This window comes from Sceloporus undulatus, chromosome 3, assembly GCF_019175285.1.
Source record: "Sceloporus undulatus isolate JIND9_A2432 ecotype Alabama chromosome 3, SceUnd_v1.1, whole genome shotgun sequence".
Classification (NCBI taxonomy): Eukaryota; Metazoa; Chordata; class Lepidosauria; order Squamata; family Phrynosomatidae; genus Sceloporus; species Sceloporus undulatus.
In genome coordinates this window covers 18,577,772-18,605,666 of record NC_056524.1, presented here as the reverse complement: position 1 = coordinate 18,605,666, position 27,895 = coordinate 18,577,772, and the positions used below count along the sequence as shown (strand labels likewise).

Here is a 27,895-nt window from a genome sequence, read left to right as displayed (position 1 = left end):
CCAAGGAGTATAGCTCCCAGAATTCCTCACTACTGGCCATGCTGATTTTGGCTGATGAGAGCTGTAAATCCAATGACATGTTGAAGACACACATTCTCCAAGTCTGCACTATGGCAAAAGACAAACTAGGTACACCTCCACATACCAGTTCTTTATGCAGTTCTAGAGATCTGTTCACAGAGCAAGAAGAGGGAGTTCACTGGATTATACACATAAACAAGGGGGGGAAGCCCTTTCTGACTCTTCTCCTTTAGCAACTAATGGTAGAGGAACCATACCAGGGTCCAACCTGCAAGGCCATGACTCCCACTACCTGTAGCACAAACTATATGTAAACAAATGTGACACAAACTGTATTTGAAAGCATTTGTTAAATAGGTGCATTCCAGTAGTACTTGGAAAGCGTACGTTCAAAAGCAAAGCTTCCTATCTAATTTCTTGACTTAGCAAGTTGCCTTTATTGGATTCCAATCAAGCCTCAAAAAGCACAGGCAATTTTGAGTCATCAGTACATTCCAATCATTGGAAAGTCTTTCCATTATTAATGTAATAAATAATATCTGTGTATGTATGTGCACGTATAAATCATTTTGCATCGCGACAGCCACCAAATACTTTAGTCCAGTGAATCGTCCCTTTAAGTTAAAAACAAGTTAAAAATAGCTGCCAATTAAAGAACAGCATGATCCATGACATTTTTTTTAAAAGGACACAGGCTGACATCATGTTTTTCTGCAAAAAGAATAGAGAAATATTTTAGTTCCACTTTGAAGCCATATTATTAGGATTCCATGGATCAATCTCTGAAGAAAGTATCCTTAATGAAAAGTAGATATTTCACTTTTTAAAAAAGATAGCGGTACTTAATGTCAAAGAGATTGATCATTTGCTTGCTCCTTTGCAAAACTTCCATATTGGAAAACAGAAACTTTCCCCCAAGATATTGAGGTATGGCCACACAACCAACAACATAAAAACACCCTTTCACAAAAGATGGTCTACGCAACAACAACAAGGGGACAAAAGGCAACTGAAGACAGACAGTACATTCTAAAAGAGCTAAAGGAAGTAAAATAAAACTATCAGAGCTTATGGTGTGTTTTTATCCCACTGTTTGGTCCAAAAATATTGTGTGAGTTTATGAAGCAGGACAAAATCTTGCACGGACTACTGGAGATCACAGTGCCTCCATCATGCCACCTTCATCTCTATGGGAATAAAATCTAGCCTGTTTCCTCTCCAGCCAGAGAAAAGTAGTAGCTCCAAGTAAATCCTGGAATCACCTATCATGGGCAAAGTTCTATGACAAGGATGAAGCTCCAGAGCAAAGCAGTTAGAGATGGGAATGTAATGTAAGACATGTTAAAATATTAACAGGTTTGTCTTAATTCCCTCCCTCCAACCCCTCAGGATTAGGACTGTAATGTAACCGGGCCTAAAACTGGAAAACAACAGGCTCCTGTTTTGAAAGTGCAGTAATGAGGACATCTTACCTCACTGGGAAAGCCAACTGGGCCACAGCCAGAAGGACAAAAAGGTGCAAACAAAACTAAAATAAACACACATCAAGAGGTTTCAGTACTCCCAACTGATGTCATCTTTCTGAAGGGAGGTTTGTATGCTGTGCATTTCCCTCAACAATTGCAAGTTCTTCTTGCCCCGTTCACCAGGTTTTCCTTTCAGCCCAGAGTCTTTCACCTTGACAGGCACCATCTTCTTCCCTTCACCACTGATTTGTGGCTCTTGAGCACAATAACGCTTGGCCTTTCCTTCTTTCTTGCGTTTCTCTAGCTATTAGGGAATGGAGAGAAAAGGTATATAAGTGTGATGGCCTTGTTCCATCTCAGATGATATTCTTTCCTCTACACAATACTGATGCCTACAGCTCTCGTCCAGTCTCCTTAGCTTGTTGTATAGCCATATTCCCCAATAGAGATACCTACTGTATATGCATTTATTTTTAAGCTTCCTGACTAAAGAGCAATTCTTTCTTTCACCGCAAACCTTGGTATCCATAGAAGATTTTGACACATAGCCACTGCTATCACTTAAGGTCAAGTTTCTAGAGGTCATTCTTTAAGGCAGGGGTGGACAACCACCTATAGCCCATACCCTCATTTCAAAAGCCCACAGCAAATGATCACTTCAGACCTCTGGCCAACTATTGGTGCTTCTGCTATCCTGCTAGGATGAAAAGGACAGGGAAACAGAAGAGAATAATAGAAAAAGAGAGGACATACTACTACTGTATCTGCTCCTTTCTAATGGCTTGTGGTCTCAAAATTCCCCATGTTGGCTTAAGGGGGAAAAAACTGAATCTAAACTGAAGACTGAATCTGTGAGCATCTTTAGGGCTTTTCAAGCTATAAAATTTATGTACAGTATTTAGACTATGACTAGTCTAAATACTATATGGTCCAGCATAGCATAGTAGTAACATATGTGGAGCTGCAGCTGGCTGTTCACTGGCTGACAGACCTATTTATTTATTTTATATGCTGTCTTTCTCCCAAATTGGACCCAAGGCAGCTCTCAAAAGATGCTTTAAAACAACAATGGCAATAAAACAGTATAATTTTAAATTTTAAAACACTAATAATAATAATAATAATAATAATAATATTAAGTATTATTAGTATCCTGCTTCTCCAGAAGATCAAAGCGGCTAACAATGCTAGGTGTTAATTAAAACACCACATCAATATAATGTCAATAATGAAAAATCCTTAAAAATACTAAGTGAAAAATATAAAATCATTAAAAACATAACAAAATAAACACCTTAATAAAAAGTCTTCCTGGGCGCAATTACATATTAAAAATCTACTGGAAAAGAAATATTGCTACACACACCCCCAACTGGGAGATCTGAAATGCATCACGGGTTACATGACTACATCCTCCATTGAGTTCTGTTGTGGTTCTCCAGAGATCTCAGGAGCTGATGCAACCATTTTGTGTCTGGTTATGGAGCCAGAGGCTTCTCCAAACCCCCATCACTCTCACCAGGCATGGAATAGCCAGGGATGGGGGCTGCAGTGACTCTACACCAGGTCTTGCCAGGGTAGGGGCAAAGGCTTTGGTCAGTGCAGAGGGAGGGAGGGAATACTAAAGTCCACACCGTCCAAAAGGAGACATAACACAAGCATAAGGTTGTATATGCAATAGTATGCCACATCAAAAATAATAATAATAAAAAGGGACAGAGAGGCTCTAGGTTCAAATCCCCAGCTAGCATGGCCAGACATAGTCCAAAATGTAACTTTTCCAAGCTTTGTAATGCTATTCAACTTTGTATTTGCATTGAGAGCATACTCAAATTGTTTGGGCTGTCTATGACTGAAGGCTCTAAGCCACTTCTATGCAACTCACCTGCTTACCGGCCATTAGGACATTTGTGCAGCAGGATATGTTCTCTATCTCAGCTGAACAAACATTTGGAAAAAACATTCCAAATTATTATTCTTCCACAGGTGCTGGAAAGGAGACAACAAGATAACTCACCCGTGCCTGATGCCTTTGGATTTTAGAGATCTGTTCAACCTTGGCCTCCATCTTTTTCACCACCACTTCCAGCTCCCTCTCCAGATCTTCCCGTATGGAAATGGTTGGAGCATCATGGATGAGTTTCGCCAGATGCTGGTGATCACTTATGCACAATAGAAAATAGGGATAAAAATAATTCACTCATTAAGAAAACCTTTACTATAGACTTTACAGAGTCACACTGCTGGTAGAAAAAAAGGGTTTTGTAGGAATAGAAAGTCCCTAAATCAGAGTTTAGAAAGGTCACTCTTTCCAACTACTGACCATACTGGCTGGGGGATTCTAGGAGCTGTGCTCCAAAAAAGTAATGTTTTCTTGGATGCAAGACAGCTTAGATTATCCCTGGTCTGTCCTGATTCAGAGACAACCACCAGTAAGGACACCATCAGTGGCAGATTTCCACCTGTGGAACTTTCTGTAGTTATAACAAGGGTTCCATGCATGGAATATGCTCTGCCTGCCCTATTGGCAGACCTCTTCTCCATTGGTGAAGGACCTCTTGAAATCTATATTAACCTTCTTGTTCTCCAAAGCCAAAAAGCAGTGACGTCTCTCCCAACTGATATTCAGATAACCCTCTCCCTCCAAAAAAACCCCACCAAGAACAAAAACCCTTGGCCACAATGCTATACAATGGGTAAATCTACACTTAGGTCGTAGTTAAGTTAAAGAAGTGGTTGTGTGCTACATCACCCTTTGCTGAACAAGACACCGTGCAACCAATTGTGTATCTATCTGCCAGTGTGCCTGCTTGTTATCCTACTGTGCAGTGGTGAATCCATAATTATTATTTCTGCAATCCCAGGAAAGAAAATGGTATTTTGAAAGCACAGGCCAATAGTTAACATCCAAGAATAGTTAACTGCATGGCTGGAATCCTATCAGTCCAAACAAGAACAGATCCATCATATCAACTGTTAAATGCTGAGACAACATATAAGTAAAACCAAGTGATTCAATAGCTCTTCTCTAGTGAGGACTAACAATATTATTTGGGTCCATGTGAAATGGTTATACTTGCAATACTCCAGTTATGTACCCATGAACTAACTATGCTGAAGAATAGCAAAACAAAGTACATCAGAGGAATGTAGACAGGATTCTCACTAGATTTTTAGCCACTGTAGTGTAATGGCTGAGTGCTGGATTAGGACTTTGGGACAGCAGGGTTTGAATTCCTGTTCAGCCATAGAAACCCAGCAGATGACCTTGGGCATGTCACAATCTCTGTTTTAGAGGAAAACAATGGAAAAATTCATCTAGATAAATCTTGCCAAGAAAACCCTATGAGAAGGTCACCATAAATTGGGTTCAGATTTAGTCATAACTGGAAAAGCCAAATAGGACTTGATTGAGGCATTATTAATTTAAATCCCAATTTAAGGTGACTAGTCTACTCGAAGTATAACTACAACTGGATCCAATCCACAACATTAAAAAGTACAGAATTGGAAGATATAGCCATGTTACTCTGCAGAATCAGTATGTAGAGATATCTTGCAGCACCTTTGAGAATAAATGAAAGAAAGAAGTTGGCAGCATGAGCTTTCGTTCAGTCTATTTCCTCAGATGCATTTAGTAGAGTGGAAACTAGGGACAGAAATATATATGCCATTGATATGTGACAATGTCAATTCAAATTCATAATCCTTTGGGTATGGACATGAAGTAGCAATGGCTAGTTCCCAATGTCTTTGTTCACTACCGACCATCATTAAAATTGGACTTGCTACTTCATTTCTATACACAAAGGATTTTGAATTTGAACTGACATTCTCACATACCAGTGGCATATATATATGTCTGTTCCTGGTTTCCACTTCACTATATATATCTGAGGAAGTAGACTGAAATCTACGAAAGCTCATGCTGCCAATTTCTTTTTTTCAGTTAGTCTCAAAGGTGCTGCAAGATCTCTCTACAAAAAAGGTACAGTAAGTATACAGTCTTTTCAAGAAGTCTGTTCAACTGTATTGGGGCTGCCTCAGCCCCAATACATGCAAACTTATATCTGCCCTGGAGATGATCTAAAGCAGTAATTCCATTTGGTCCTCCATCTTTTTTAGATTTCAGATCCCAGAAGCCCCAGCCAACCTGGCCAACAGTCAAAAAATAATGGGAGATAAAGTCTCAAACATCTAGAGGACCAAAGGTGGAAACTACTAAAGTAATTTCCACCCATAGGTTACAATAAGGGATGCTTTTAAAGACAAAAACAAATGTCATGTGCAGACAGCAAATGTAGGAGGGGAAAATTGCTGATTTATTTCCACCTTGCTGTCAAAGCTTTGGACAGATTGGTGTACTAATGGTCCTTCAGGCTCCTTACATACATCCTTTGGCTTCCTTCTTCACAGGATCATTCTTTAGGGTTGCAGGGCTATGGACACCTTTGAAGGAGAAAGCCTGACTGGACTCAATAGGACTAGCTTCCAAGACTGCATGAACAGAACAGCAAAGTCCAACCTGCATAGCAGACAAACCCAAACCAATACAGATGCAACAGAACATGTCAAAGCAAGTTTTAACTCACAAACTCATCTGCCCAAGCTCATCTTGCAATGTCAGCAGCACCTCAGAAAGATCTCCATGGGATGAGGATGAAGTAGATGACACAGAAGATCTCCTGCTTTTGCTTGTCTGTTGACTCAGAGGGACTTCACTAACCACGCGGTCATTGCAGAGGACTTTCGAGTGATGCTTCATGAGGTGCAGCACATGTTGGACGTTGGCTCCTACTGAGTGGCTAGGACTAGTGGACTGGGGATAAAAAGGATAAAAGCTGTACTATATATACTATATGAATACTAATTTACACATTTACATTTAAAGCTGACTGTTAGTTTCCACCAGGGTAGACACACTAAATCAACTGAACTTAAAGTAAGTGTTGCCTGACCGAGCACCCAATGATTCACTGGGTCTACTCCCACATTTGAAATGTGGTGCTGGAGGAGTGGTCTATGGATACCATGGACTGCCAAAATGACCATTACAGGGTCCAAGAGCAAATCAAGCCTAAACTCTCCCTAGAAGCCAGAATAACCAGATTGCAGTTATCATGCCTTGGCCAAATCATGAGACAACATGACTTCTTAGAAAAGATAACAATGCTTAGTAAAGGCAGTAGGAAAAGATGAATATTGCATTACTACTTGATAGGTTCAATCAAGGCAGCCTCAACCTTGAGTTTACAAAGCTATTAATGACAGGGAGTCTCTCATTCAGAGGTGTGCCGTAAGCTGAAACTGACTTAACTAATAAAATCAAACTATAGTTGGGAGATCCCAGTGTAATGTAGTAGACTGTTGGCAGAGTTCACCCATGGAAACCTACTGGGTAACCTGGGTAACTCTCAGTGTTAGAGGAAGGCAATGGCAAGCCTCCTCTGAATATATCTTGTCAAGAAAACCCTATGGATAGGGTTGCCATAAGTTTGAGTTGACCTAAAGGCATGTAACAGCAACAAGAACTCTAGTTGGAACTAATGGATTTAGACCAATAAAATTATTCCAAATGGTTCAAACTTTGTACAGCGGGCCCTTGATATCTGCAAGGGCTTGGTTACAAAAGCCCCTGTGGATACCAACATCCATGGATGGTCAAACCCCATTATATATAGTGGGGTAAAATGGCAAAATCAAGCTTTGCTTTTTGGTTTTTTTTGGGGGGGGGGGTATTTTCAAGCCAGGGACAGTGGAATCCATAGATGCAGAATCTGTGGATAAGGAGGGCTGACTATATAAATAAATGTATCATACTGGGCCCAATATCATAGCATATATATATCTCCATAAAAAAGGTAATGCAAACTGATTAGATTACTAAACACATACAAGGAATCAACCAAAGCAAATGTTCTAGATAGCAAATACTTAATGCTTTAGAGTGGGAGTGGGTAAACTGCAGCCTGCAAACCATATACAGCTCCCCAGGCATACTGCAGCTGCTCACCATCTCTACACTGGGGGCAATGCAATCTGGTTTACATCCCTCCCCTTCTGAAAAGTTTGAGGCAGGAGATCTTTTTCCAAAATGAAAAGTAACTTTTTGTTATTTTTTGGTCAGGAAAAAAGGCTTTTCTTGGGCCTAAAATATGTCAGGGAGCCCCCAAAACCTGGTGAACATGCCTCTCACCGTTCTAAACAGGATGCAGGAAGGTGAAGGGTTTTTTTGTTGTTCTTTTTAACTAAAAAGGGGATGAGGGCATGGAAAGAGGTGCAGCCCTCCCAGAACCAGCAGAGGCCATGTGCTAGACCTGTTCTAAGTAATAAATATATCTATAAGCATATAAGGATCCAAAATAAAGATGACATAAACTGTGTGTGTATAATACGTGTTCAAGTCGCCTGTCATAGGGTTCATAGGGTTTTCTTAAGCAAGGAATACTCAGAGGTGGTTTTGTTCCATCCTCTGAAATATAACCTACAGAACCTGGTATTATGTAGCTTAAATAAACTGACACATATGTTTCATGTTCAATGGTTTTTCTCCTATCCACCTCCAGATTTCTTTATTAGAAATAACTGCTTTAAAACATTTGGCCACCAGATGTTGCTTAAACGTCATGTAAGATATTGTTCACATTTAACAGCTATGTAACTGTTCTATAACAGTTATCTATAACTATATGTTTTGCCAATAGTGCCTGATATTCATTGGGCGTTTCCCATCCAAGTACTAACTAAGGCTGACTCTGCTTAGTTTCCAAGATCAGACAGGATCTGCTGCCTTTAGGTATTTATGCCCTATATGCAAAAGCAGACAGAAATAGGCAAATACATACAGCTTTACAACAAGCAGGAAAGAAATATATACATTAAATATTAACAACAGGTACACATGCAAATGCACATTTACACCCCACTGGCAAAAACATGTAACTGACGTGCTCATAATAAACATGCTGGTAACAAACCATTTCACACAAGGGAACAATGGAAACTTTGGAAAGCTAACCCTAAGTAGAGCAATATGCACCAGCAATGTGCACTTTTTAAAAACAATGTGGACATCAGTATGTACAAAGCTGTTACTTAGAGCAAGAACAATGGTTCACCTAGGGCCTGCACTGTCTACTGAGACAGTGGTTAGACTTCAATTCCCAGAGTTCCCAACCTCTCAGACTTTTAAGAATTGAAGCAAAACATCCTAAGAACCAAAGGCAGAGAACCCCTGATTTACTCTATTTTTCAGAGGTAAACTGCAGTCCTTTCCCAATCTTCGGTTGTCACAGGTTGCTTTAATAATTAGTCCTGCTGATTAGGGATGAGGGGACTTATGCTCTAATGCCCAGGTTTGGAAAAGCTGTGTACTACCTGTGAATATGACATTCTCACAGAGTTTTAAGGGTCCTGAAAATTATCAATTTCCTTACCTTTCCAGCTACAAATGGCACGTCATCTAGTCGTAACCTGTAGTGGGGCTGTGTATGGTAGTGGGTTACTGTAGAGACATTCTAAAAGACAGAAAGAAAAAAAGAAACTCCCTTGATTAGAAGAAATCAGGCTAAGCCTGCCACCATGGTGGATCCTACATACAGAGTTGGTAGATCAGTAGGATTGCTAATTTGGTCTTTCTTCGATTCATGGGATTATACACAGAGCTTTCTTGACTACAACCCCTGGAATCCTGTGTTGGCTGGGAGATTCTGGAAGCTGCAGTCCAAAAGGATAATACTTCCAAGCAATATACAATCATCCATGGCAGAAATGGCCTTGATGAATTGGACCAGAAATATATATCTTGACCAGCATTCAGTTTCCCAGCAACAACCAAATACTTCTGGGATTCAAAAGCAGGACTTGGTGGAAATAGTCCATGACTCTTGAGTCTTGCCCATACCACCAGCCTACTACCACAGATGGCACAGCCCCTGAACATGAAAGCTCCATCAGCTGTTGAAGCTAACATGATTAACATGGCAACTGGAGCATTTCTCTCCAGTTTGTATAGCCAGATTTTGGTATCCAAAGCTGTTTAAACAAGAGATTGGCAAAGTGTAGCCCTGCCCATTGATGGCTGTTTTTGTAGATCTTCTGCTCTTTACATTCCCCAGACTGTCCTTTCCATGGTCTAAATAAATAAATCACATTTTAAATGGGTTACAGAGCACACACATCCCAGTTTAACATTTAAAAATCTGTATTTTTCCCAAACCAGAAGCTCATCTCCAGCCCTTCCATCCTTTCATATTTTTGGCATTCCATGCAGCTTCTGCAGTGCTTCAGGTCAGAAAACTGTCTTCCTGTCCCACAACAATTGGCCACCCCTGGTTTCAACGGCTGGTCCTGACCCTTAATAGTTTGCATGTCTTAAGAGTTTGAGTATCCCAAAGACTGACTTCTTCCATATGGACCTCCTGTAAATATTCTGTCCAGGGGCTGAGTTTATCCTCCAGCTACCATTGCTTGGCAGGCATTCCCTAAGAGCAGGGCTTTACCAATGGTGGTGCTGAAGGGGAAACTCTGCATGGGTTAACACAGAAAAACACTTGTACTGTATCCCTTTTAAATCATATGTCTCAGTCTCAGGAAATTTTCTCCAGAACAACCTGACACTGCAAATACTGCATGGTATATGCCCTTCCTTATGATGCCAAGAGACTGGAGAATGAGTTATTCGGTAAGGGCTGGGGAGGGTTACTTACTTAAAGGAGGCTGTACATGACCAATTGATGCTTAGCCTATAGTCAAAATTTCTACTGAATTTGTTAGCTTGATGAAATTTTCCCAGTGCATGAACTCTGCATGACAACCTTGACAAACTACATTAGAGTGTACAAGCTCATAGCTTAGGGCTCCCATTTTGTTCAGATTCTGGTCTGTCAGAGTGGGAGACAAAAAGCATTTATCTAAATAAAATTGGATCCTTGATTTACCAGTGTGATCTCTTAAACTTTCTTGGTGGGGCTGAAAGAGGAAATTTCACTTCAGCATTAAAGGGGCACATCAGGCCCAAGCATCTTTTTCTTTGCAGAATTTAGCCTCTCCCAGATGGTTCAGAAGGCTTTCAGTCAATTTGATTCTACTTTGAGCTTTTTAATCTGATGTTTTATAGTGAGATTCTTTATAGTAATCCTTAGCATTCATTGCAGTTATGGAATGGTATTTTCTATTCCACTTATTTTCACTGCATTTTTTTGTTTTTTTAATGTGACACCATGTCTTTTATAAACTTTTTAAAATTGATTTTATCTTGCAAACTGTTTGGGGCCTTTCTTCAGAGAAGGACAAGTGGGTGACAAAATAAATTGATAAGATATTGATAGAGTGATTTCACACAGTGCAATTCTAGGTGGGTCTACACAAAAGTAAATCCTAATGAATTTAGTGGATTTATGGATAAAAAATTTATTCCCAGACAAGCGCTTATATGATTGCAGCCTCCCTCCTGTTAACATCAGTAATGTACCTTCTCCAGCTGTTTTGCTTTCTTCTTCATCTTCTTTGGCTTCGAAGGAACTGACTCGGAGCGTACCAAATACTTTTGTGCCTGCAGCAACTTCCTGTTTGTCTCTAATCCAGTCTGAAGCTGTTGAGATGAACCAAGGAATTATTGTTTTTCTTTCATTCAAAATAATAGTTGATGAAGTCTGAGGATGTGCCAACCCAGAAGCAGCCAATCATGAATCCATCCACAGTCAAGTAGGGAGAAGGGAAACAAGTGGGATTCTTCCACCATTTTTCTCTCTGTGAGTCATGTACAGTACCTACAATCCTAAATAGTGAGAAATGGCTTGAACTAGGTAGGAAGAGAAAAGCCAGTGTGGGGCAGTAGTTTGAGTGTTGGGCTACAACTCTGGAGACTAGGGTTTAATTTCTACCATGAAACCCACTGGGTGATCTTGGGCAAGTCACATGTTCTCAGCCTCTGGGGAAGGCAATGGCAAGCCTCCCCTGAACAGATGTTGCCAAGAAACCCCCATGGTAGGTTCACCATAAGTCAGAAACAAGTTGAGGACATACAACAAGGTAAGAAGATCACAGGAGAAAAACTACTGGGCTTAGGTGCAGGCTATCTGACAGGCCATATTTCCTGATATGAGCTTGCTCAGACTCAGAGATCCACAGGAGATGCTTTTCTCTCAGTACCACCATCTTCACAGGTATAGCTGGTGGGAACATGAGCGATGATCTCAGTGGCTGTCCCTAGACTTTGGAACTCCCTCCTTAGGAGGATAAAATGGCCTTTCTTTCTTTCTTTTTGTTATTTTTCCATTGGCAGGGGAAGACATTTTTATTCAGACAGGTTTTAGAATTGAGACCTTTTAACAAAGGTCTGTAAGTGCTGTATTGTTTTAAACTATATTGTTTAACTTTTAAAATCTTTTTAGAGTGTATGTTTTGAATACAGTTAATAGTATAATTTCATTTAATGTTGAATGTTTTTAACTGTAATCTTTTAAACATGTAAGCCACTTTGAGTATTTATTTTTCTGATATCACATCATATTTGGCCCTGAAGAGTCATCAGAGCATCATTTGGAATCAACAAAAACCACACACACCTCGCCAAATCTGACACCCTGTGGAGATAATGGGTTTTCCTGGCTAACACAACATGGACACTGACCATGTTGGCTATAAATTGTGGGAGTTTAGTCCCCAAAAGCAAATCTTCTGAGTTCATCTCATGATCCAAGATGACGGAATGACACCAACAAATTAAATATGACATGTCAGGTGAAGGGGAAAGGGACAGGATGGGATTCTTCCTCACAAGCTGGAAACAGGTTTTCAACTGAATGTGCTTCTTTGGTCCTTCAGATGAGACATTACAACAAGCCAAGCTATTGGCTGGGCAGGCAACAAGAGGTTATCCCGCTTATTGGCTTCTCTGAACATACAAGCTTCTCCCTAACCTGGTATGCTCTAGAGGTGTTGGGACTACATCACAGTGGACAAACTTGAGATCATGGGCTAGAGGAGCCATCCCTATTCTCCCCCCTGCCTCCAACCCCCCCCCCCCAGAAAAAACCCCCTCTCACACCCCGGGGCGGGGGACGCAAATCCCCCCAAGTTTCGCCCTCCCCCCCCCCCCCTTCAGACTAGGAAGAGTTTCTCAAAAACTGGGTCCTAGTCATTTTCTATGCTTTTTTTTTTAAAGCCCCTTTCCAGAAAACTCAGAAGGGAACTCAACAAAAATGCCCCCATATCCCCTTTAGTACAAGTGAGGAAAGTGCAGCCAACAGGAAGCATAAGATATCCCAGGATATTTTGGTGGCCTTCAGCCCCACCACCCAATTTTACTTCAATTTTATTGTTAGTGTGTCAAATGCCCTTTAGTAGGTACAGAGGACAATTCTGTCACACTCTCCCACCCCACACACACACCAGTCCATTTTAGGCCCAGGAGAAAACTTTTCTCTAACAGAACCTACCCCAGATTTTTTTAAAAGGTCTCTCCTAGCCCTACAATGGTCCAGAGGTGGCCAAAAACCTGCCAAAAATGCCTGTTAGAATAGTGTTTTTCAAGCTACCTGATATGGACAACCATTAATTATTGTTTTCCAATTATTATTATTATTATTATTATTATTAACCTTTATTTATAAAGCGCTGTAAATTTACACAGCGCTGAACATACAATCTTTTTAATTGGATGGTTCCCTGACCTAAGGCTTACAATCTAAAAAGACATGACACAAAAGGAGAAGGGAAAGGTGGTGGTACTTTTTTAGATTTTAGTGTGTTAACATCTGACATCTGGATGTATGTGTGAAAACTTGTGGCTTAAATCCAATTAGAGTAGATCCATCCCATCACCTGCTGAACTAAATAAACAATAAATCAACATGGGATATAATAAATGGGAATAAGGCCTATCAAATGGCTCAGAGTAACCGATAGAAAGTGGCTTGGAAATCCTCCGATCAAGTCAGTATGTATACTCCGGCTTGGTGAATTATTTTTGAAAAGCAGAACTATGCATCTGGATGTATTTTTTAAAATTCTAGTTGTTGTCCACTCTGTTGAATTTAAGGTCAAGAAGAAAAAAGGTATGAAATTAAAAGCCATGCCACTTTTAATAGTAATTTATTCTTGTTTTTAAATGAGGATTAAGATGCTACCTGAATTTTGGAACAAAGAGAAATGAAAGTACAGTCGCCCCTCCACAGACTTGCAATGAACCTGGAATTGGAATTGTATTTGTGCCCACTGACTACAATTGTTTCTGTCTTTCCTGGAAACTCTCTGGAATCCAGAGGTCAATGCCTAGCAGACTTACACTGGTCCAGTGATCACCACCTTTGAGTAGCACTGCCCAAAGGCACATTTGGGGGCAAAATAAGGTTTTTTGACCATCAATTTTTTTTAAAAGCCACAATATTTGGGGGCATTCTGCCCATCACAGGTATCCCGAGGGGGGGCAACGTGGCCCCTGTGCTCCTAACTGTTGCCCACAACTGCCCTTGGGTGCAGAGCTTTGAGGAAACTGAGGAAAATTGGGGTGGGATGTCTCTACCATTTGATTTCAGGTGAGGGACCCTGAATCTTGAGAGGTTGCTCCCCCCTCGAACAAATTAACATGAGAGCTGGGATGATGGGAGCAGTAATCCAACACATCTGGAGGGCCCCACATTAACCAGAATAGAATTTTAACTTCCTGGAATACTCTTTGGCACGACTCCAGTTTGCTCTTCACCTGACTTCTGCAGACATAGTAGAGTGTCTGATCCTTCTACTGCATCATGTTTCTATTTGATTACATGGACCTTGCACCAAGTAATTCTATTTTAATACACTATCATCGAAAATAAGTCCTCTTCAAAATGGTAGGAATCATTCCCCTTCTGCAAGAAAACAGACCGCATCAGAACTTACCTCGGCAGCTTTTTGCTGTACCAGTTTCCGTGCACGTTCCTCTTCCTGGAGCTTCTCTTCCAGCTCTTGCATTTTTTTCTAAGTCAAAAAGAAAAAGAAAATGTAAAAAAAACATTGACAAAATATTACTCACAACCTAAGGTCATTACAACACAACAGAAAACCTGGTGTCCTCCCTAAATCCCAGCTCAAGACTACAAAATTCTCTTTGTTATATAAATAAAACTAATCATTTATTTCACTGTTCCATTATTGCATTTAACATAACAGATACACATTTAGGTGGCAATTCTAGACATTCTTTATTTGGAAGTAAGCCCAACTGAACACAAGACTAACCTCTAAGTATGACTGCATTGTCTATAACCAGAACTGCAAACTGTCCAATTTATTCACCTTTAATGGGTCAGTAGGGATTTGAACCTACTTTTGGCAAGGAAAGAGGAGCATCTGCTCACTCTGCTGCCCTTTGTGGCTGCTAATTCATACCCACTTCTCTACAACTCTTCCATGTCAATTCAGAGGCAGGGAACAGAACGTAAAATGGATGGAAAGACCCAGTTCTTATTCTCCCTGTGCCACAGGTGTTCTCCTGCTGCTGAATCTTGATATTTTAATAAAAAGAAAAGTCTCACAAAACATTATATTTGTCTACCTTGGAGTTAATTTCCAAACATGACTTCCAGAAAGTCCATAAAGCAAGGCATGAAGATCCAGGGTTGTGCAGTAGTTAGAACAAGGATGGGCAAAGACCTTTTTGTGTGTCTCCATTAGGGGGAACCATTTATGTCAGCCAAAAAAGGCCCTTTCCTTCTCCTGGAAGCAGTGGTTTTGCAGGGTTATTTTTAGAGTGTGCCCCCCTCCCGTTTTGGGTCTAGTAAGACTCACTGAGAACCATGGAAACCAAAAACAGGCTCCAGGACTGTCTGAAGTTGCCCAGCCTTGAATGAGGGTGACAGACTGGACTTGGGAAATCCAGGTTCAAATCCCTACTGACCCATCAAAATCACAGGATGATTTTAGCCTAAACACTTTTTCTCAGCTCAACCTGCCTCACAGGGTTGCTGTGAAGATAAAGTGGAGGGAGGAAGAGCCATGCAAGCTGCCTTGAACTCATGGAAAGGATGGCTATGAATGGAACTAAATAAATAAATAAATGCAGGATACTTTCCCTACTATTTAGCTTTCCTGTAATAATAAGACAACATAGCTGCACTCCTGTTTTTGCTTATCTGGGAATAAATTCCACTGGACTTACATATTGAGTTCCCAGGTATAGGAATTGACTGTTGAAGTCAGTCTCCTCATAAGGTCTCAGAGACAGAGGGGCTGTGCAGACCACCTCCATCTTTGCCAGACTGGGGCCGCAGCAAGCATACACTGCAACCCCAATCTGGCCTTTCCAGGGCGCAAAAAGGAGCTGCAAAAAAGGCTCCTTTTTGAGCCCTGGAAAGGGCGCTGTAGCTGCCACACCATGGCTTTATAGTGCTTCTTTGGCACTGCATCATCTAAACACAGCGCCAGAGGAGCACCATGATGTCACGCGCCGTGTGGTGCATCATATGGATGCCATGCCCCAACTCTGTCCCCAGGCCAGTCTTAGTGACCAGTCTGCACAGCCCGTAAATGACTACAAAAAGATTCTTGGCATCCCTAAGGAACACAAGCCTAGTTGCAAATGCTGAAGGACCAAGGCTCACCTCTGCAAGAGTCTGCATGGCTGTAAGCCTGGCATATTCTTTCTCAAGTAGATCCAACCTTTCCAATTTAGATTTCACATGGGTTTGATCAATCATTCGCTCTTTTTCCAACGTGGCCTAGAAAGAGAAGGAAAATAGCAAAGTACTTCAGGGTATGGGGGAGGTTATGGGAAGAGTTTTCCCTGCTGAAAGTTTATTTCATCACCTAACAGCACAAAAACAAAGCCAGTAAGACATGTCAACAATCCGAGGCAGTTCAACCATTACACTCAAGAACAGCAAAGAATTAAAATAAATTTGAAGCTTGAAGAAATGTTCACAGAAGACTGGCATTCAAATGCCTTATTGTCTCTGATATTGGAGAAAATTCCTATCCATCCAGGGCAATCCTCTTTTGAACAAATTCTAGCAGGAAAACTCCATGATATGGCTTTAGGGTTGCCATAAGTCAGAAATGACTTGAAGGGTCATGATAACAGCATGATTAGAGACCAATAGCAACCTCATTCTCCATGAATTTGTCTAATCACCATTTAAAATAGTGAAGGGTCTGAAAACCACGCCTTATGAGGAGAGACTTAGGGAGCTAGGTAAGTTTAGTCTGGAGAAGAAACAGTTAAGAGCTAGTATGATAGCCCTATTTAAGTATTTGAAGGGGTGTCACATTGCGGATGGAGCAAGCTTGTTTTCTACAGCTCCTGGGAATAGGACCCAGAATAATGGATTCAAACTACATGAAAAGAGATTCCACCTAAACATTAGGAGGAACTTCCTGACAGTAAGAGCTGTTCAACAGGGGAACGCACACGCTCAAAGAGTGGTGGAGTCACCTTCTTTGGAGGTCTTTAAACAGAGGCTGGGTGGCCATGTGTCAAGGTTGCTTTGATTGTGTGTTCCTGCATGGCAGGAGGTTGGACTGGATGGCCCTTGTGGTTTCTTCCAACTCTATGATTCTAAAGCCATTTAGCCTTGTAGCTGCAAATGACATAGTTAACCAATGTAAAAGAAACTAGCCATTCCTGGCAGCAGCATTTCCAGGATTTATGAAGCTGAACTGGACTATTCTCTTGCAAATGTCCCAGAACCTGGAAAAGTTATTTTTGTAGACTGCAGCTTCTACAATCTTTAGCCAGCATTTGTTGTTAGTTGCCCTCAAGTTGATTTTTGACTTATGGTGACCCTTAAGTGAATAAGGGACCTCCATGTTCCCCTATCATCAACAGTCATGATCAGGTCCAACAGACTCAAGGCCATAGCTTCCTTGACTGAGCTCATCCATCTGGAATGCAGTCTTCCTCTTTTCCTACTGCCTCCTACCTTTCTAGTGAGTCATGTCTTCTCACGATATATTAAAAGTATGACAGTCTCAATTTAGTCATCTTGGCTTCTGGGGAGAATTCAGGCTTGATTTGTTCTAGAACCCACTTATTTATCTTTTCATCAGTTCATGAAATTCACAGAACTCTTTTCCAGTACCACATTTCAAGGGAACTGATATTTTTTCAATCAGATTTTTCCACTGTCCATCTTTCACTATCATACATAGAAATTCAAAATAAGATGGCAGGAACAATCCTAATTTTGGTATTCAATTACTGTATATAACTTCAGACTTGAGAATCCTGCCTAGTTCCTTCATAGTTGCCATTCCAAGCCTTAGTCTTCTTCTGATTTCTTAACTGCAGTCTCCATTCTGATAAATGACCAAGCCACATTATGGGAAATCTTGAACTACCTGTAAATCATCTGTAGTCATTATTTTGGTTTCCTGATGTTCAGTTGTAAACCTGCTTTTGCACTGTCTTCCTTGACTTTCTTCAGTAATCGTGCCCAGTCTTTGCTATTTTCTGCTGGTAATACTATGTCATCTGCTGTCTTAATTTGTTGACATTCCTTCCTCCAATTTTCATGCCTCCTTCCTTCCTCCATGTCTAATCCTGCTTTACATAGGATATATTCCACATACAATTAAATAGACTTGGTGATAAAATGCAACCTTGTTTGACCTCTTTGCCAATAGGAAATTATTCCATTTCTTTGTATTCTGTCCTAACAATAGCCTCCTGTCCTGAGTACAAGCATCAGGGACATCCAATGGGTTGTGGCATATTCATTTCCCTATTTCTTCATGATCTACACAATCAAAGACTTTGCTATAATCTGTCAAGTACAGTGTGAATTTCTTTTTAAATTCTTTGGTGTGCTCCATTATGCGATGAATGTTTACAATATGATCCCTAGTGCCTCTTTCTTTCCTGAACCCATCTTAGAGTTCTGTCATTTCTTGCTCCACTCCCTAGGATGCAAGTGTATCACATCTAGTGTGGCAGCAATTACACCAAAGCCCAACATACCTGCTTCTCCAAAACAGTTGTCTTCTCATGTTCTGCCTGTGCTATCATCTGCTTCATATATTCCAGCTGCTTCTCCAAAAGGCCACACCGTGTCTCAGCACCTGCCAGCTGTGTTGCCAACTCTGAAGGAGGGGCAGTGAGAAGGTTAGTTTTCATGATAGGGAAATCTCAATCACACCAGACAAATTAGTTACAGCAAATCTCTCTCCACTTATTTATTTATTTATTTATTTCCCGCTTTTCTCCCAGAGTGGGACCCAAGGTGGCTAATATACATAATACACAATAATTAAAATTGTACAATTAAAATCATAAAAATATAAACACTTCAAATGGAAAGGTGCACACTGCAGACTCAAAACAGAGATGGTGTGGTGAGGACTATTCAGATTAAATACTAAATCTGGTATACTACATTGGCTTAATCATGTCAGCATAAGTGGTGGTGGCAGGAGGAAAAAAGCAACAGTTACAGCCAGGAAAGAAGTAACAGCTTTGGAGAAACAGACTGCTTGTTTGTTCTTTTTTATTTGCCATCAAGTCTGCTTCAACATCTGGCAACCTCATGAATGAGGGAGCCTCAAGAGCCCTGACGATCAACAGCCCTGCGCTGGTATTGTAAGCAAAGGGTCATGGCTTCCTTGATTGAGTCAATCTATCTGTAATGTGGTCTTGCTCTTTTTCTACTGCCTTCCAATTTACTGATTATTGGCTTTTTCAATAAGCCATGTCTTCACATGGCATGCCCAAATTATGATAACCTCAGACTAGTCATTTTGAATTCTAGTAAGAGTTCAAGATTGTTTTATTCTCAGACCTAATTTTTTTGTTTGTTTTTTGTCAGGCCACAGTGTATATATAGAACATAAACTTCTTGAAGCCAATATAGGCACGTTACATACACGCCTAAAGTAAGTACCGTGTATGTACTAGGGTTGCCCAGGGGCATCTCTTCCAGACACCCCTAACCCTAGTACATACACGGTACGTACAAAATGGCGGCGCCCATTCTAGATGGGCGCCACCATTAGGACATCACGAATGCGCTGCCTCCAAATGGGGCAGCGTGGACGTGATGTCCTCGTGCCGTGCGTGGGCGGCTGGGACACCTTTTTCGCGGCCCCGGAAGGAGCTCTGAAACGGAGCTCCTTCTAGGATTTGCGTCGCTGGCGCAGCCTTTATATGGCTGCGCCAACAGCACACGGCAGAAAGGGGCCAAGCGGCCCCTTTCTCCTCCTCCCCGCCACCGTCGGGTGTCCTTGGGGCATGAAGCCCCAAGGACACCCCTTTCCAGGCCGCAGGGAAGCGGCCTTTTGCCGCTTCCCCGCAGCCTGGAAAGCGGCAAATCGGGGCTTCAGAGGCTGTCGCTGTGGCAGCTGAGGCCCCGATCTGGCGAGGAAAGGGCCGGATACAGGCCGCCCCAAACGGGCAGTCTGTAACATGCCATAGTCTGTTTGCTTTCCCTTGCTGCCACTGAATGACCCTGAAAAAAGTGTACTCAACAGGATTCCAGCCCAAGACAGAAAAACCCCTGTAAAATCCCAGAATATCCAAGAGACAGGGGAATAAACTTTTGAGAGACATCCAACCAAACACAAAAGGATATGCCAGGAACCAAAAATGCGATCACACACATACAAGCAGCAGCTAGACTCAAGGTTGAGATATTCCAAACAGGCACCACTGTATCTCATTGAAGAACAAAACAGCCTACAAAGACCATCTGCAGAGCACAGCCTCGGGTATCACATTTCATTTATCAAGAGAGCCCTGCAGAGGCACCCATTAGTTCTACAGAAAGTAAGAACAATTGGTTATGGTGATGTCTGCATTGGTTCTGGAACCAGACTGTGCATTCTAATTCCACTAGGCTATCAATACAGCAGGAGTTAAGGGAATCTTAAGGGGCAAAACAGACAGTTAAAAAAAGCTGACTTCCCAGCGGACTGGAGCATGGCATTTAGACAGCAGCACACCCCCAATCTGTCAGGAAGCCACATGGCTGACCACACAAGCAGTGGATCCACGTATTTGCAGCACAGAGTTTACACAAACTGTGCCAAAGAAACGCTGAAGAAACAGCATAGCCACAGCACATGCGCCCTTTCCCCGGCGCAAAAAAGAGTGGCTTTCTGCCACTCCTTTTTGCGCCAGGAAAAGGCCAGGTTGGGGGCATGGCATGCAGTTGCTGCAGCCCCAGACCAGCAAGCAAAGGGGCAGCCAGAAGCTGCTCCTTACCCACCGTCTGTTTCACCCCTTCGTCGCCTAGACATTTGGTTTCAAATTCCAGAAGACCCAGCCTGCACAGCAAATGAGAAGGCATCATGGGAGCTGCCTCCGCTAAATAAGTAGGGAACTGTTGATCCCAGACAGAACTCTTCCAACTTTCCTAATATTTATTTTCCATCATAGTGATTGTCAAAGAGAGACTTCTCCCCCTGAGTTCACCAGAGGCTTACTAGGGATTCTTCAATGTGAAGACAGTAGATAAGCTTTCCAATCAATCTTCCCCTCCAAAGCACACACACAGGGGCATATTGGAAGGGCTTGGCATACTCCAAGTCACAGTTGCGTAACCCACAACCTGCATTACTGCATAGAACCTGCTCCCTTTTCATGATGACTGGCTGATCAGCTATTATAAGGGAAAGGCAAAAGTAACAGCCATGAGCAATTATCTTCACTGAGCCTGAAACTTTACCACTCGGCCTGCAATCCTGATGCAACTCGGATCTCTTTTTTTTCTGCTGCTAATAACCAGAGTTTTGAAATTTTACTTTTTTAGACTGCAAAAAAAAGTTACTGTTCCCAAAATTTTCTGAGTAAGAAAACAATAGGCCTACTTTGACAGAAACCTACTTTGGATAATTCTATGCAAGCACAGTGGTGATACTGAAGAGCAAGGCCTTCACCCCTTGTCCTAGAGAGAATTTCAGAAGGGTTTCCTCAATCCCATATTGCTCAGACACACTCCATATTTTCTGCCAATACTGCTCTAGCCAGCATCTCATCTGACTGATCACGTCCAGCTCTGTAACAAACCCAGAGAGCTTTTTGGATCTACTTACTGAGCGGGAAGGGATGCTTGGGAGTGACTCTGGCACCTAGCTATTTCTTCATTCCTGAGATCAACAGGGCACTTTTGCCAACATGTACATTTTTGCAAGCCATTTTACACAATGTAATGCTATTTTCATTCACACACCATTATTGTATATGTGCATTGTGCCCGCATGGAGGCATTTTGTATGCAATTTTTGATTTTAGAACTGCCCTGCAAAAATGAGAAAAGTGTAATATTTTGGTTCACATACTGATTTGGGAAATATAAATCAACCAGCTTTATGTTAAAGTGAGAACACCCCCCACCCTTTTCATACTCATACAAACACTCCTATGGTTACCACCTTGGAGCTGTTCCAAGGAGAAACGCTTCACACCAATCTACCTTCATTTTTCTTGGACACTTCTAACTTAGAATGTTCTCGTTCCATTAGCTGCTCGCCTAACACTTTCTTGTAGTCTGAGGTTTCCCTGGTCAAGTTTTTCACGCTCTCCTCTGCTTGAATTCTTTCCAGCTCCAGCCGTCGTATCTTCTCCTGCAAGTTCTTCAGAGCTGAGAATATTGCTAATGAGGAAAGACAAAGGCAAAAACAATAAGACTTGTCTTTTGATGAGCTGGTGTCATGCTGTGGACAGAGTGTAGGTTTTAACTTGGGGGTAGCTGAACTGAAAGACTGCTTAGCTATGAAATTTATTCGGTAGCCCCAGGCAACTCTGGGTTTTACCCTATTTCACAAGGGCAGTTGAAAAGACAGAACAGCATAAGCCAACAAGAATGTTCTGAGTTTCTTAGTGCAAATGCAGAATGTATATGGGATAAATAAAAATACACAAATGTATTCTGTGGATCTTATATATTTCAAAATCTATGAGAAAACAGCCTGGAGGCCATTGAGAGCAGGCTTGAGCCCTGGGGAAAATATTTTTTTAGGCCCTGGAAATTTACTTGTTCTTTCAAAGTCCCTGAAGTCTTGGCAGAGGGGGCATACAGAGCCCGTACAGACAGGCCAAAATAAAGCTGCTATGGGTCACTTTGTAGGTATGCTGTTTAAATGATGCATGTGTCCTAAGAGGTCAGAAGCCACACCAAAGCCATGCTCCAGTCCTAAAGACTGGAGTACAGCTTTGGCGCAGCTTCTGGCTTCTTAAGACATGTGTGTCATTTAAACAGCATACATCCAAAGTGACCCAAAGCAGCTTTATTTTGGCCTGTCTGTACAGGCCCACTGTCACCACTCCATGACTTTCTTGTCTGAACCCAGAGGTCTTCCTGTATCACATGCCCATTGTTGGCCAATCTAGGTCAGCCAGATGGTATTCAAAGCTGCACTTGGAGGCAGAGGAGATGAGGAAAAACTGGGAGACATGCTCATCCAGTCCATAGAGGTAGCGGCTCTACCTCGTCCAGACAACTGAGGCCACAGTGGGCTGATTCTCTTCCAGTTTCTGTTTCCAGCTCCTGTCACCACTGTTAGAGGACTTGCATTTCACCTGTGGCTTTTTCCATCTGTTTGCCTCACTTGTTCCCTTTCTCCCACTCACTTCCACTCTGCTTACCTATAGCTTCCTTTTCCTCAAGTTGGCACAAGTCCTCCTCTCTCTTGCAACAAAGGCAAACTGGCTAAAAAAAAGTCTAACATTTTGTAATATAGAATTTTTTACAACATTTTTCTTTTCTTTGAAATTCCCCCATTTCTCAATGTATGTGAAAAATAAGTGATTACTACTGTGGAGTGGAAATAATTCCATTACTATTACAAAATTTAAAAAAAACATAGACAACATTGGATCCTGATCCCTCACAGACTTCTGGGCCACTGTAATTTTTATCCACTCTGCCATCAGTGCATTTAGACTTGGTCAACCTCAAGGCCTAAAGCAGTGGTTCCCAACCTGTGGGTCGGGACCCCTTTGGGGGTTGAACGACCCTTTCACAGGGGTCGCCTAAGACCATTGGAAAACACATATTTGCATGTAGCAAGGAAAAAATTGTATGGTTGGGGGTCGCCACAACATGAGGAATTGTATTAAAGGGTCACAGCATTAGAGAGGTTGGGAACCACTGGCCTAAAGAATGACAACAGTAGGGTAGATTTCAGATTTAGCCATGTGCAATTTGGCTGAACAAAAAGGACTTCCTCGCCTCATCCTAACCATGATAGCCCTTCTGTGGGTTAGGGGACAACCCACTCAATGGAGATAACTGTAGTGTGGGCCCCTTTCTGTCCATAGAAGGCATAATCTGTTACTGCAGCTCTACCTTTGGTGACAAACTGGCATTTCTTTAATGAACAGTAACTCAGTAATCTCTTCCCCTCATTTCCCTTTGGCATCACTTTGTTTTACCACAACTATTTTAAGGCCAGTGATCGTGTCTCTTAGTTGCTCCCTATCATTTTGTTGAAAAATGATGAACAAGCTGGCTGGATAATCCTTTTGCATCAAAGATAAGGAGCCCCCGCAGAGAAGGTCTTGCTTCTCATTTCTACTTGCCTGACTTGGGTGGGAGAAGCAGATGGAGCAGGCCCTGCTGACATGACCATAAGGAACATACTGGTTAAAATTAACTGCCAAGCCACATACAGGAGGTCCTGCGGTTAGTGGCTTGGTTGTAAAAATATGGGAAGGAGAGATTAGAAGGGAAATAGATGAAGAATAAAAGCACTCTCATACAATTATCTCCTAGTACTACTAGTCAAAAGACACTGCCTAGCTGTTTCATCTGCCTTTTTTTTTCTTTCAAGATACCATTAATAGTTATTATTACTACAGGTTGAATCTCCCTTATCCAAAATGCTTGGGATCAGAAATGATCTGGATTTGGGATTTTTTTCCTTCAGAATTTGGAATATTGACATATACATAATGAGGGATTTTAGTGATGGGACCCAAGTCTAAACATGAAATTCATTTATGTTTCATACATACCTTATATACAGTACATAGCCTGAACAGAACTTTATACACAATCTTTTTAACAATTTTGTGCCTGAAACAAGGTTAGTATACACTGAATCATCAGAAAGCAAAGGGTAGTACTGTCTCAACCAACTTTGTGGACAGTTTTTGAATTTAGGATTATTTTGGATTTTTGAATTCTAGGTATGGGATATTCAGCCTGTAGTACTTTTAATATTAACTTTATTAATACTCCACCTTTCCCCCAAAATTGAGATTCAAGGTAGCTTGCAAATTTTAAACAATTACAAATCATAACTGTACCCTGATAAGCATCAAATCCCATACTACTTTTACAGCATAACAACATTTTCATTTGGAAGCATCCAAACTCTATTTTTGAAAATTGATTTGTGAAATGAATTGTGATGAATGCATCAATTTAAAAATAATTTAAAACATTACAGGATCTTCACCTGGCTGTATGTTATAGACTCTGCAGTCCAATTTACCAACCAATATTGACTCCCAAGGCAAGCCCACTCTCCCCGGATCACAATCCTACCTTTGCTGTTATTCTCTGGATATGCAGTTACTCTTCTGACAGGGGACTGTCGCAAGTCAGTGTTAATGAAAGGATTGTGCCCTGGATACTCTGCAAACGAAGCCGCCGAAAACCCATCTGTGAACGACATGGACCTGTGGCTTGCATGAAGACTGCCCTGAAAACAAGTAAAAAATGGTTATTGTAATTCTGTAACAGACACAGAAAATGGCTTTCCTATTTTGATCTGCATGGGGAATGATGTCTTTATAGGGCAGTGAAGAGTGGATTAAAGAAGCAATCCCTGAAAAAATATGGACATAAAACAAGGATGGAGAACCTATGGCTGTCCAAGTACTGTAGAACTACAGCTCATTTGCCATACTGTCAGGAGTGTAACAACATCTGGAAGGGGACTGGTTCTGCCCCACAACAAACTTAAAAGGAAAAGTTGCTAACCAACTGGTCCTTAGGAGCAACATAACTGAACACATAAAGCCAATATGCCACCTGATCAAAGTGTACACTTAGTCCAGAAAATCCATATTCAAATTCCTATTCAAACGTAAGCTCATTCACTGACCATAGGTCAGTCACTAGTGGTCACAACGGTCTACTTTACAGGGCTGTTGTGGGGATTAAGTCAGAAGAGAGGGCAGAGAATCTTGTGCACCACAATGCATGTTCCCTGGAAGGATGGTGAGAAAAACAGTATCTTAAGAGAAAAAGTGCAATTAGATAATTAAATGAGGGGGAGAAGCAGACAACGAAGATATTGAAATACCATAGTTCAAGGTTTTCCATACTTTGGCTGAGTGGTTATTAATCTGAATGGGGACCGCAGTCAAGAAATGACAAGACTGAGACTTGGAAGGGCAGCCATGAAGAAACTAGACAAGACTCTGAAGTGTAAAGGTATATCATTGAATACTAAAGTTAAGATGATCCATGCCACTGTATTTCCAATTTCTATGCATGACTGTGAAAGCAGGACAGTGAAGCAAAGTAACAGGAGGAAAATCAACCCTCCTTTGAAACGTGGGGCTGGAGAAGAGTTCTACAGATACTGTGGATTGCTAAAAAGAAAACCAATAAAAGGGTCTTATAACAAATCAATCCTGAAGTCTCCCTAGAAGCCAAGACGACTAAACTGAGACTGTTGAAATTTGGACATATCATGAGAAGACATGACTCACTAGAAAGGTAGAAAGCAGTAGGAAAAGAGGAAGACTGCATTCCAGATGGATGGACTCAATCAAGGAAGCCATGGCCCTGAGTCTGCTGGACCTGAGCAGGACTACTGATAATGTGGTGACCTGGAGGTCTTTCATTCATAGGGTTGCCATAAGTCAAAGTGAACGTAATGGCACTTAACAACAACAACCAAAGTAATATAAACGTAACTGGCAGGTCAACACAGGCGAAATTACAAACTGGGCCGACATGATGAAGCTTTTGTTGTAGCTACCTGCAGCTCTTGCCTTTGCCTGCCTCCCACATACCCTCCTCAAAGAATGGCTTTGGCTGCATCACAGCATTAAAGAGGACATACTTCTTTTGTGGCCTGTTGCACACACACAACAACGTGAGTCTAATGGGAGCGATCAGTGATTAGTTTAAGTACGTTATTCAGCTGGTTTCTATGCAACATTATGATTCAATCGCTCTCCTGGAGTTGTTCTAAATTGGAGAAGTACAAATTAGGGAGTAGAGTAGGCTAAGAATAGTTGACTCTTCTGAACCATTCAAGCAAACCCTTGAAAGCACAGAGGCAATGCACTGATGATTTGACATTAATAAAATGAAATGCATCTGACCCCAGCTTCCTTTCCCTTTTCAATATTAAATTCCCTCCCTTCCTCCCTCCTGAAAGGAAGAAGGCAGTGAAAAGGAAGCACCAACAGATGAAGGCACTGCTCCCCTAATTGTATTCAGTTACAAACCCCATCATTCCTGGCCCCTGGCCATTCTAGTTGGGCCTGACAGGAGCAGAACTATGGCTTCTGCATCTCTGGAAAACGCCTCTCTTTTACCCAGAGGATGCTGTATATGTACAAGTCTAGAATTACAGGGGGCCCTTGCTATCCGCTGGGGTTTGGTTCTTCAAGTCCCATTAAAGACAGTGGCATGGTGAAATGGTGTCCCTGAGACAGAATGGAAAATCAGGCTTTGCTATTTGGAATCTATATGTATAGTGTATATATTCTGAGCATGACTCAGAATAGCAAGTAGCCAGTGCGTTTCTATACCGCTTATCGGTGCACCTAAGCTCTCCCTGAGCGCTTTACAATGTGCAAAACAATCCAGGAGCATGGGTTTATATTTCTACGGTGGGTTGCTTTTTAAATTGTGTCATCATGTCCTCCATTTTGTCCTGAACGCCCTACATTTTGAGGTGCCTGGTCCTCCTTTGACATCTGGTCCCCTTGTCTCTGCCTTGATCTCTGGGGCAAGAAATGAATGTCATATTATTGTGTCATATATATATATATATATATGTATGTATGTATTAGTTAATAATTTGTATGATTATATTAAGATGTGGCAGCAGTGGGAGGGCTCCGGTCTCCCTTCTCCGCCCGATAGCAGATCCACAACTTACCTGGATCAGAGGTTCACCCACAGCCTGCGCTCCAGGGGCTTATTTTCAGCGCAAGGAGTGCCTCTGAGCATGTTAAGAGTGCTTTTCCCTCTCACCACTGAGGAGGAGCACCTAACCCGCGATAATAGCAGCCCCCTCTCCGCCCACAAGGGGAACAGGGCCTCGGGACCCTTCCCACCCCGTCCCTCCTTCTTCCCCTCCGTCTCACCAAGTGCTCCGGGTCCTTCGCCATGTCTTAAAACGGGGGCCGAAAAGGGCGCCTGTCCCTTTAAGAGGAGCGGAGGCGCCCCTCCCTTTTCTTGTTCTCCCTCCAGCTCTCCCACAAACACCTCCGTCGCGACGTCAAGGCGGGCTCTATTGAG

At 41.8% G+C, this 27,895-nt stretch overlaps 1 protein-coding gene across 2 annotated transcripts; it reads right to left on the bottom strand.

The window, feature by feature from the left end:
• Positions 1-431: 431 nt before the first annotated feature.
• Positions 432-27,895, bottom strand: CEP57 (centrosomal protein 57). Of its 2 annotated transcripts, XR_006102816.1 has the most exons (12): positions 27,742-27,895; positions 24,953-25,109; positions 21,875-22,054; positions 18,427-18,548; positions 16,073-16,189; positions 14,373-14,450; positions 10,960-11,079; positions 8,924-9,004; positions 6,080-6,306; positions 3,505-3,649; positions 1,494-1,791; positions 432-732 (listed from the first exon to the last, which is right to left on the bottom strand). XR_006102816.1 is itself a non-coding variant. In XM_042457041.1 (11 exons), exons 1-11 carry the CDS (start codon positions 27,763-27,765, stop codon positions 1,576-1,578), a joined length of 1,467 nt encoding a protein of 488 aa, XP_042312975.1. In that variant the 5' UTR covers positions 27,766-27,895; the 3' UTR covers positions 432-1,575. The 2 variants fall into 2 exon arrangements, 1 of the variants encoding a protein (XP_042312975.1); XM_042457041.1 differs by having other exon boundaries at positions 432-1,791.

Coding starts and splice junctions, on each gene's coding strand:
- CEP57 (XM_042457041.1), bottom strand. CDS start 27,765: ATGGCGAAGGACCCGGAGCACTTG. Junction 6,307..8,923: donor TGCCATTTGTAGCTGGAAAG/GTAAGGAAATTG, acceptor TTTTATCCCCAG/TCCACTAGTCCTAGCCACTC. Junction 1,792..3,504: donor TCCAAAGGCATCAGGCACGG/GTGAGTTATCTT, acceptor ATTCCCTAATAG/CTAGAGAAACGCAAGAAAGA.